This window comes from Thunnus albacares, chromosome 11 (genome assembly GCF_914725855.1).
Source record: "Thunnus albacares chromosome 11, fThuAlb1.1, whole genome shotgun sequence".
NCBI lineage: Eukaryota > Metazoa > Chordata > Actinopteri > Scombriformes > Scombridae > Thunnus > Thunnus albacares.
Genome location: NC_058116.1, coordinates 3,910,392 through 3,922,402, shown reverse-complemented (window position 1 = coordinate 3,922,402; position 12,011 = coordinate 3,910,392). Strand labels below are relative to the sequence as shown.

General features: G+C 40.2%; 1 protein-coding gene across 3 annotated transcripts in view; it reads left to right on the top strand.

Annotated features, from left to right (window-relative positions):
• Positions 1–8,468: 8,468 nt before the first annotated feature.
• Positions 8,469–12,011, top strand: part of adcy5 (adenylate cyclase 5) — a 95,185-nt gene continuing 91,642 nt past the window's right edge. For all 3 annotated transcript variants that reach the window (XR_006405885.1, XM_044364850.1, XM_044364848.1), the window contains exon 1: positions 8,469–10,547. Coding sequence is in view for 2 of the 3 variants with exons in the window: in XM_044364850.1 (XP_044220785.1) it covers positions 9,612–10,547 (936 nt within the window). In the remaining variant the exon portion in view is untranslated. The remainder of the gene's footprint in view (positions 10,548–12,011) is intronic.

Sequence of the window (12,011 nt, the reverse complement as noted above, 5' to 3'; positions counted from 1 at the left end):
TTTCTCAACCCTTACATATCTGTAAACAATCTGTGATATAATATTATGAATCCTATATTAAATATTTACTTTCTTCTTGGCCTTTTTGGGTTTAGATCTTTAGTTTTTGCTCCCTCTATTGTAAATATAAAAACAAAAGAGAAGATTCCACCAAGGATACATTTTCTCTTTGGACAAAAACCTCACCTCAAGGTCCATTTAGTAGCTATTCTGGAGCTTTTATGAACCTATGATGACCTAAATGAACTTTGAAACATTTGATTTTCTTGTTTTCTTTGTGCTGCTGCATCTCCTAAAACATTTCCCCCATATTTAATATTGTTTCATACACAGCGTTTCTCTCCATGTCATTTTATTTTAATGCTATTGGAGTTTAGAGGTTTTGCAGTGACTTTGCTGGATTTCAACTGTATATACTGTAGAGCTCGGATAGCAGTTTGTTTGGTTCACCTGTGCAATATAAAAATGTAATTTACATTATTTACTTAGTTTAATAGCACTCTGGATGCAGAATCTTCCTTCATAGAATGTGGGTCTCTTAACAAAAGCTTCAGTCACTTTATAAGAGGCAAATTCTAAATGTATCATATTCACAGAAGTCTGATTGAGCAAAATTGCCTCTCTCAACTCACATTCTTTCCTTCAGTTGTTGATGTGAAACACACTGAATAAAGTATAATACAGTATGCCCCTTTATTACAGCATATGTAGCCAGTGTCATGCTTATGCAGGCAGACGGACCCAAATGCAGAAGCAACAGGCAGGCAACGGGAACTGAAGAAGTAATAACTATTTATTACCAGACTCAGGTTGTAGGCAGACGAAGGCAACAGAACTGGCTGGCTTGAAACACAAGGAACGTAACACGAGGAACAAAATTAACAGCTGCAAACACCAAGATACATTTACCATGAACTGACAAAGAACTCAAGGAACAGACAGGTATAAATACACAAGGAACTAAACACAGAACAAGACACAGCTGGAGTGGGGCAGGCACTGGAAAAGGAGGGAAACACAAGGATTGGTTAACAATGAAGAAAAGGAGGGTGTGGCAGGCACCAAACAGGGCAAGGCTAACCACTCTGAACACTGAACAGGTGTGCAGGGGAGATGTGAAGGGAAAGGAAGAACAGACAGGAATAAAAATCCAGAAAAGACAATCCTCTTCATAATTAACCAACATACCTAAACCTGTCTGAGAATATACATGAATATAACCTAAATACACAGCTACACAATAACCTGCAAACTCTCTCATTTACAATTTAATGATGATGAAGTTCAAAGTTCACTGTAAAGAAGGATCTCAGAAAGATCGACAGTTTCTGCATCAGATGTCTGACTGTGATGTCAGATGTCTGACTGTGATATCAGATGTCTGAAATCACATGACTAACAAGTTTTCAAATGTTATATCTGTTGACAAAACAACAGCCATGGCAACAGCAGATTGAGTTTGCCCAGTTTTTATTATTATAGATGATTTCCATTTTTCTGAGCACTTCGAGGACTTCTGGTCCATGTTGGCTAAAACATTTAAATTGAAAATGGACCTTGTGGTGAGATTGTTTTGTCAACTGCTGTTTCCATGGTCGAGAATGAACTTCCAATCTAAAGTTATATGTGATGCCTTAAACATGCAGGCAAATGTTCCTTTTTTGTGATCCATTTGAACTTTTTGTAGATTACGGGGGCTACAACAACATTTCAGGAAACACATCTGTAAATAGAAAGCACAACAACAAATCCAAAAAAACAACATTTTGCAAAACAGAATTGTTGTTTTATATTGGACAGAATCAAAGTCAATTCAGAGTTCTACAGAGTTCAAGGTTTGGTCAACAACAAGCAGGGATGCACTGTCTGGCACTGTCTGGGCCAATCATTTACACCACTGTCTTGACCCCACAAGGTCATTTCCTGTTTCTACTTTGTAACTCCTCTGCAGTTTGAGCATATCAAGAATAACATCATATAAATAGCCTTTGTTGGAATATCCCATACTTTTTTTTTATATCTTCTTCTATTCTTTCAAACTCAGCTTAAAATTTGTGCATTGACACTACCGAGAGGTTAAGTGAATATTAGGAAACAGAAAATGATATTGAACTTCTGTCAAGAGGGTCAAGACAATGATGTAAATGAGTGGCCCAGGCAGTGCCAGTCAGCACATCTGTGGTTGTTTACTTCTATATACTATAGTATCACTCACCAAACCTTGGTTTTGTCCAGTCTAAAACAAGATTGCTGTCCCTACCTTTTCAGTTTTGCGAAATGTTGTAGAGTTTTCTGATTTGTTGTAATTTTCTGATTTGTTGTTGTGTTTTCTGAAATGTTGTTGTATTTTCTGATTTGTTAATGTGATTTCTGAAATGTTGATGTGGTTTCTGATATGTTGTTGTGTTTTGCACCTCAGGGCCACCGTATCACATGTTTTTGTTAAACCATTCCACTTAAGAAAAAAATGGTTTGAAAGTTCAGCAGCATTTATATTAGTTAATTGCTTTTAGTTCCTATGTTAAACATTTCGAGTGGATTGAATAGAAAATGAAATGGATATAAAATGAAATGTCTCATTGTGAAGAGTGCCTTCTAATTACATCTTACATCAAAGTTAATACTCCCTGTTAATACCTAGCATTCTCTTCTCTTTGATTTCTTTTGATGAGGTCTGATTTTTCCCATGCTTTCTCTGGAAAGGAACATTTGAGGATAAAGTCACTGAAAACAAAATGTGTTTGTTCAGTAAACTGAATATTCTTACTGTTGCCTTTTCTTTCACCTTATTGTTCTACTTATCATGACTGGACATTCTGTATTTAAGAATTCTTGGGTAGGGAAGAACACATTGCTACTATATTTTAAATTCCATAAGCATGGGAGTGGATGAGCATGGTGGCAGTAAGAGTTTACTGTTTTGTGTTTATACCCTTCACAATTCATTTTATGGAAAAAGTATGTGTTTTAAAATGTTTTAATTAACTCAATTACTCTCTTGTTCCCATTAAGTTTTATTATTAAGTTTTATTCACTTCCATTGTATCAAGGTGGCATCAGAAGTCTCAGGGATGGAGATCTCAAAACCTCTGCAAACAAAACTGGAACTAACTGCATGGGGTTTCAGTTGACATGACTGTTTCGATGAGTATAGACTACATAGTCTATTGTGAATTTGAGTGGAAATTCAAGTAGAAAACTATATTGAGCAATCATAATTTTCTTATCGGATCTGTTCATGCATATGTGCATTGTGAGTATAATGATAAACTGTTGCTGGGGAAGTGAATTTCACATTCATATTCTAGGTCAAACTAAAGGGGAACATAATCTTTGTCTTTCCAGACTACATTTGCTTCAAAAGCTTTCACATTACAGGCGAAAGCAATTTATCTTTATACAAACCCCACAATGGGTGTGTGTGGTTGTGAGACGTCACATGAAACACACACACACACACACACACACACACACACACACATTGCACATTAGATTGTGAAGTAGTGTAAATTATATTTATTTAAATTGTAGATCCACATAACCCCCCTTAATTAACATCTACTTGGAGGGGTGTGAAAAGTAAATGTTCCATGGACAGTGGGTCTACACTGCATAGATGTTACAGATTGGTATGAAGTACCAATTAATTCCAAATGGTTATCTGAGATTTCATGTGAGGTCATTCAAGATGGAATAAGAAGTCACAACCACAGTTGAATTATGTGTGGAGGGAGTAATTAATGGTAGGCTACCTAAAAGCAACACCGCTAAGCACCAACACACCCCTACCAGCACAGCATTGTTGATTTCTGCCAGATATGCTAATGCTCTGGTGGCTGATTTGGAGCAAATCCCTGCGACCAGGTTCAAAAATCTTGTGTACAACCTGAAACCAGAAGAGTGGAGGCTGTTATAGTAGCAGATTGGTTTTGGAATGAGATGGTTAACTATCACATATGGGTGTTTAGTGTCCATATACTTTGTATGTTTGGCCATGTGCAGCATTGTAAAAAGTAACTACAGCTGTTAAAAGGATTCAATGAACAGGAGCCGTTCATTTTAAAATGCTTGAGTTTACAAGAAAGATTCTTCCAAGGGAAAAAAGATGATAAAATCATCATCATAATCATAATCCTAATCATATTTTGATATTTAATTGCAGACAGGGAGTTTAAGCATCTGGATTGTTTGGCTCAACAGACATGTATAATTGTGTATCGTCAGCATAGCTGTGGAAGCTAACATTATGTTCTCTGATGACATCACCTAGGGAAGGCATATATAGTGAGAATAGCAAAGGCCCGAGGCAGCTCCCTTGCGCAACACCAGAAGTTATGTCATATTTCTCTGACACATGTTCTCCAAGACTAATGAAAAATTGTCTTCCTATAAAGTATGTCTGGAACCTATTTAAAACACATTCTGAGAGACTGGCCCAGCTCTTGAGATGATTTATGAGGATTTCATGGTCAAAAGTATCAAATGCTGCACTTAAATCAAGAAGAACCAGAACAAATACCTTATTAGCATCAGTGCTAAGTCTCAGATCACTAACTATCTTAATGACACCAATTTCTGTGATTAGCTCTGAAACTTGACTGAAATTTCTCCAGAAGATTGTTCTCATTTAGAAAGTTGTTTATTTGGTTGGAAAACAACTTTTTCAAGTATCTTGCTTAGAAAGGGGAGGTTTAATATGGGTCTGTAATTGCTTAGAACTCCACAATCTAAGTTAGGTTTCTTCAGTAGAGGTTTCACAACAGTAGTTTTGAAGTCATTAGGAAAAACTCCTGTTTCAGGGGATGTATTAATAATATTTATGAGCGTGTTTGAAATACTATCGAAGACCTTCTTAATGAGTGCAGAACGAACAGGGCCAAGGCAACAAGTGGAAGATTTGCTCATTGCTACAATCCTGCAAAGTTCTGAGAGTGAGATGCTAGAGAATTTTCTCGTTGTTGCCTGCCTTTCACAAGGTTACCTGCAGAGGTCACCAGGAGTTCTATCAATTTCAGCTCTGATGGTTGATTTTATTGTTAATTTTTTTTCCAAATTTCTCACATTTAGGGGAAGAGGCTTGGTTAAAAAGGTCAGAGGCAGAGGCAAGGTTTAACAATCAGTTGATAATGGAAAACAGTACTCTAGGATTGCTGTTATTTTCTGAGATGATTTTAGCCCTTCTTGTAGTGCGTGCAGTGCTATTATAGGTAACTAAGTTTTCTTTGTAAATATTACAGTGGACCTTGTTGAGTTTTTCTCCGTCTCCTTTCTGCTGCTCTACAAGACCTCTTCAACTCTCAGATAATGCTGTCTATCCGTGATGATGTTTTTTCACATGACTTCTTTTTGACCTTGAGTGGTGTCACCTTATTTAGGGCATTTTTCATTTTTTGGTTTAGGGCAGCAAACCATTTTGTTAAGCAACCAGCTCACACTACATGGATCAAAAGAGCTCACTAGCTCAACAAACTCACTTTCTATAGCAGCATCTAAGAACCGATTTGCACCATGCACTCTTATGTAGTTATAGCTACAGACCGTTAAAAAACACACGATAGTGATCAAAGACAGGGATATGAGACACTGAAACATTGCCAATCCTTTTGACACTACCAGAACAAGGATATTGCCCTGTTGATGAGTGGGTTCAGTTAGATGTTGAGTAAGTTCTAGGCTTTCAAGTAGATCCATGATGCTCAGAATAAAAGCACTTTGCAGAGAGTGTGGCCAATCACCTTAAAAGATCCTCTTCCACTCCTTATTTTACACCCCACCCCTCTGTTGCATTTTAATGGTAGAAATTACGGTGGACTTATGCTTTAAGTAGGCTACTCTACTCAAGTCAAAATATTAAGTTACTTTCCACTACTGAACACTAGAAGGTGGGAAAAAAGGGGGAGAGCAGTCAGATTTCCAAAATTATCCTTATTTCTTCTCATCAATGTTTTTTGAGTGGGTTTAATGTGGCTAAATCACTATTTTCTCTTATTACTCAACAATAAATTGTGTTAGTTGTGTGTGAGAGAGCATGAGGGGTAGAGTGAAAGCAAGCAAACAAGCAGTCATAAGACAAGCAGAGTAAATAAGTTGCACAACTTGAATCAAGATAAATATGTGTCTGATTTATATCTGAGTTCCCCTTTTGTTTGGTCAGGACAGTGTTGAATGGAAGCTCCTGTTCTCTTGGTTAACAGTGTTTCACCCTTGATATATTCCAAAGGGGCCAAAGAGAATTGAGCTGGAGGTGAACCGATCCCAGCAAACACATGAGGCTCTTTGTCATGTGTCCAATTTACATTCATTAGCACACAATGTGAACTTAAATGACAGAAAAATGCTCTCTTCCCGTATGTAAATGATCGTCCCATCACACTGTGAGTAAAAGATAATAAGGGACGTCATGCATGCAACCTTCGAGGGAGCACAATTTCACCATCCCATAGTACTGTCACAAACAGTTTAACATCACGCAAATTTACTTGCAAGATAGATTAGATCTACAAAACAAAGCACAAAATATCCAACAGGCTGGATAGTAACATGAGAGGAGGGACTGCAAGTGTACGGAGCCTCTGAAAGGTTATGGTGGGAACTGCTTTTCTGTTACCTTGCAATAACATTTACACTCCCCCTGATCTGGAATAGGTAATGTGTTGGGCCAGTCCTTGAGAGAGTTTTAAACACTGGCAGATTAGGGCAACGTTGTGCAGATATTACAGAAAGGAGGAATGATCTGTCACTGTAGATTATGCAGTTATTGCTTATTGCTCTTTTTGAAAGGCCAAGACCTAACAGTACACAGCCACTAGCTGTAACCACAGCAGCTGGTCTTCCTGCTGCGGTTTGCACTATGGTTGGAGCTGGGGCTGTGACCGTAGACATGGTTATTGCTGGGCTACAGTTGTCATTGTTGCTATGATGCTGTAGATATGACTGCAGTAGCTATACTATGGCTACTCTTTACTGTTCAGATTAACATTAACTGAGAAAACATTGGAAAGTCTGAAACTCATGATATGAATCCAGTTCTTCTCTCAAATATGACAGATGTGTCATCAACACCTCAGGAGTTCACAGTCCTGTCACTGCACTGCACACACACATCCCGGGATGTACAGTAGATACAACCATTAAAAACTAACAGCCTTGGTCATCGTAACAGTCAAAGCCATAGCCATGGCTACAGTCAGAATCACAGCCACGGCAGCAGTGTAATGCTGTAATAGTCAGAGAATTAGTTTAATTGGCCTCTGTTAGCTTAGCTGCAATGATACAGACTTGTGGCAGAGCCAGCCACAGCTGAGAGTGAACATGCTTGTGCTGTGATCACAATCAGAGGCTGTAATTGATACATAATATTCAATAATCATTACAGCTCATCCTTCCTCTGTGGATCCAAGGAAATGCAAAATGTTTAGAGAGGGAATGCAACTCCCCTTTGAAATGGATGATAATAGTGAGAGGAAAACTAAATGTTTAGAGAGGCAACATATCTGCCCTAGAAAGACAGAGAGCAGCAACTAAAGAAAGGATACAGTTAAGAAAAAGGGGGTTAAAAAAATAGAGGCTGGTTAGACAAACCTTGTAAGAGATAGAAACATTGTAAATGTGATTTATGTAAAGCCTTTTTAGACAGGTTATTTCACAGTCTGTCTTTGGACCACCAATGTAGAGAGGAACCATCAAACCTTTAGGGACACAGGGGCTAATGGCACTATTTTTTTAAGCAGTTGCTGTTACATTTTGGCCTTTTTGGATTAAACGACTGCCTCACATGGGATTCCAAACTGAGTTATGTTGGGTCATAGAAATAGACATTTTCAAGATTTTTGTATATTTTACTTTCTGTGGCTATCTCTAGCTTTAAATTAATGGTGTTGTTTTTAGCTCTGTTTTGTAGTTTTAACTTAGCATGTTGTTTTCTCTCAAATTATACATTTCTATGACGGAATAATATTATTGTATACAGTTACACAAATGTCAAAAAGTCAGATTCTGTTCATATCTCAATTTTGACCTCATGTGTTATAGTTACTGTTTTTAGCTCTGAAGGGCAAAAATGTCTTCCTTCATTTTAAACTGAGATCTGATGATATCACGCTGCAATATGGACACAACAATTCAGAAAACATTGTTTTATTAAATTAGCATACTTTGAGGTAGCCTAAGTAGGTTAGAATAATTATGATAAATTGTTTCTCGTTTTGATGTTAGACCCCAACTCCTCATGAAGTCCTGGGACCTCAATTTGTCCACAAATGGAGACATGGGGTTCACTGTGCGTGCGTGCGTGCGCGAGTGTGTGTAGGTGTGTGTGTGAGCACTATCCAGCTGTGAGCACAGACCCGCCCATTCATCGAAAGCAGCCGGGGGTCGCAGCCTCTCATTTGGATTGACCAGCCTGTCGTCCAATGACAGCACGTCAGAGCGTGACTCACCTTCTTTCTTTTCCAATGGAAGCGCGGCGATGAAGCGGACCACAGAAAGCACACTTGGTTGAATGGCTATTAAAACAGCAATCAGCGGTAAATATATGATGATGCCAAGCTCCAAACAGACACCGAGCGGATTGTCAGAGCCTCCGGCTGCGCACTTTGGTATCGAGGAGAGACTTAATGAAATGCTGCCGCTGCATGGCCGCGGATTGAATGTGCGCGGAGTCTGGCTGTAAATCAGATCAGGAGTTGCTGTGTGAGGATTCAAGCAGTGATCACCAGTTTTGGACATTGATTCGGTGCAGGCGTTAACGTTGACGTTAACGTTGTTAAATTGGACGTGTGGTAACGCGGACTGTCGCCTACCATGGAGCGAGGAGGTGTTTTTTGTGGCTGCCGGAGGAGGAGGAGGAGCGGTTGAGTTTTCTCCTCAGCGTTCCCATCAGCGCAAGTGTGCGAGGGTCGTGATGATGCTTTTTGGCCAAACGTGAGGCTCCCCCCGCCGTCCAGGCTGCAATGTTTGGTCTATACAGGTGCATCAAGACCTGACGGAACTAAATTAAAACCGCCGACATGGGATTCACCTTTTTTTTAAAAAAAATTTCCCTTCTCCTCCGTCATTTCTTTTCACAACCCGTTTGCAAGGATACAGGAAACATGTCCGCAGATATAACGGATTAGTGTAATTGATGCTGTCACGCTATGATCTGTGGGGACAATCTGAGTTATAATCTCTCCATGGATGGTAGTTAATTGGGCCCAATGATGTAGAGCCAAATCCACCTGGATCTAATGTTCCCTCCTCTCGTTGCGAAACTTCCCCTGTGACTTTGCGCATGTTCAATTGTTTTTATTCCCAGAGCTTTTCACCTCTCTCGTTTATTGCTTTCCGTAATCCCATCTCGATTTTGAAATATTTTGAATTGAATGTTTGCCTCTAAAGGTGTGAGATTACACTTTTAGATGTAAAGGCTGTTTCAACAGTGACCAACAATGAGAAATTCAGTGTATAACATGTATTTGATGCGCCTCATATTTGGGACTAAATAGTTTCCTGGTGTTCACTGGAATAGAACTTTTCCTGAGGTGGTTTTTGTTCAGGCATATTTCTGCTGTTGCCCCCACCCCCCCACTCCCAACACACACCCCTCACCACCCCCCTCCTCCTTTTCCACAATGTCCAGATCAAACAGTGTCAGCCCACCCGGAGTCGGTGCGCCCGGGCTGAGGGGAGGGACTGAGCACAGATCAGCTTGGGGAGAGTCTGAGTCTGTGGCTAACGGGTGCCCGTACTCAGCCAGATCTCCGCGCAAGAAGCTCACCCGGACCAACAGTCGGTGGAGGGAAGAGGATGATCTGGACCACCGGCAGCCCGGGCGAGCCTCCACGACTGTCAGCAGGGTCAGCTTCACGTCCAGGTCGGCTTGGCAGGACCATGGTGAGGAGAGCCGAGACAACAACCGCGCGTCCCCTAAACGTCCTGACGGCGAGGTGAGACCCAAGTCTGTGGAGCTGGGTCTGGAGGAGCGGAGAGCCAAGCCGAGGGCCGACGAGGAGGAGGTCATGCCCGAAGTAAACTTTTCTTTAGTTGCGTGCTGCAACAGCGTCATGCACATTTTCAAATCCAAGAAATTCCAGTCGGAGAATTTGGAGCGACTCTATCAGCGCTACTTTTTCCGTCTCAACCAGAGCAGCTTGACCATGCTCATGGCAGTGCTGGTGCTGGTCTTCACGGTCATGCTAGTCTTCCACTGCTCTGGGGGGACAGTGAGGCCGAGCGTAACTTATGTGGTGGTATTTTCTGTGGCCATCTTCCTCACACTCATACTCATGGTGGTCTGCAACAGGAACGGCTTTCACCAGGACCATATGTGGATTGTGTGTTATGTGGTCATCCTGTTGGTGCTGGTGATCCAGGTGATCGGTGTGCTGCTCGTGCAGCCGAGAAGTGCCTCAGAGGGGATCTGGTGGACCGTGTTCTTCATCCATGTCATCTACACTCTGCTGCCCGTCAGGATGCGCGCCGCAGTCATCACTGGAGTTATTCTATCTGCCATCCACGTGGCTGTTTCTTGGATCTTAAACGGCGCGGACAGCTTTGTGTGGAAGCAGGTATGTAGAGAAATGTGTTTTGTTTAAAAGTATATGAATCATTCGTACAGAGAGGTGGGATTCCGCGCCTTCACTGTGCGCAATAACGCACCACAGAACATGGACTTTTCCCTTAAAAGCTGCCTGTTGCTGAACTTGCTTTCTCTCACAGACTCACAAGTGGCAGCTCGCATAGTAGCCTAAATTTAAAATTAAAAAGAGACACCACCGCCTCATGCAGGGTCTATTCTTCACACAACTATTTTTAAAAAAAACTTTTTGTGTGTGCAAAAAAAATGCAAAACAATGAATATCCTCAATTAGAGACTATCCCAGAATGTATGATTCATCACATTAAAACTACAAAGACACACAAACCATAAAGAGTTTTTGGAGAAACACTGAGGCAGTCCTGCAGCCAGGAGGAGGCTCTGTGACAGCAGGCTCTCCGTGTGGCCATTTGAAACAAGTATAAACACTCCTCCCTTTAGATGTTGTCAGACCGATTATTTGAATCATACTGAAGCCTTTAAGTTTTATTTATGTCCAAACTTCATTGTGCTAACCATGGAGCATTTAGGCTGAGCAGAGTGGTCAACTGAAGAGACGTTTGGACAGAACACGGGGGCATTTAGGGGACACTGGGGCAAAAATTATGCTTGGATGAGCCCCATTAGTGCAGACAATTAATGGTCAAGTAAAGATTATTAAAAAGTGGGCGTTGAAGGGCAGTTAAGCACAAAAAACAAGCAAGACTATTTTTTTTTTAATGTTCAAAACAACTACTGCCTCTTTAACAATCATTAATAGACAAAATGAGGTATTGATCGGTGGACAAACACTGAGGGATGAAGCTGCTGCTTACTAAAGCATCAGCTGTCAACTGTTGCTCCTCAGACATGCATTCAACTGTGAGTTTAGCAAAAAAGCATCTAAAAAAAAAAAACAACTAGACTCAGATGATCCTGTCTGAAGTTCCCGTTGTCCTTCGTTTTACTGAAATCAAATTCCACCAGCTTCACTGTGTGGTCATTAAAGTGAATTGAATTAAATCTTTGTCCATTAGTGTAACAATGACTTGCGGTGCATACAGAAAGCCATGCATTAATTTAGACAAATAACTGTAAGCTCTGGGAACGACTTCTATCAGTGATGTATTTATTGTATATTTGGGGTTTTCATGTTTTGTGCTTTATTGGGCTTATTCATTATGCTTTTAAACAACAGCTCAGACATGCAGCTTAAATAAATCCTGCTTTAAAGCTCTTAATGTTAGACTTTAAGTACATTTACAAGCACAAATATTTATCATATTTAGGACTTAATATTTAGTTATAAAGTTCTATGAGCAACAGCCTTCATCTGGGAATTGGAATATAACATTAACATCTAAAATTTGGATAAACTGTTGTAAATGCAATAACTCTAGTGTTAGAAAGGCAGATTTTTTTCAGGGTTGTTGGTTGTACTTCATTTGGACTTGTA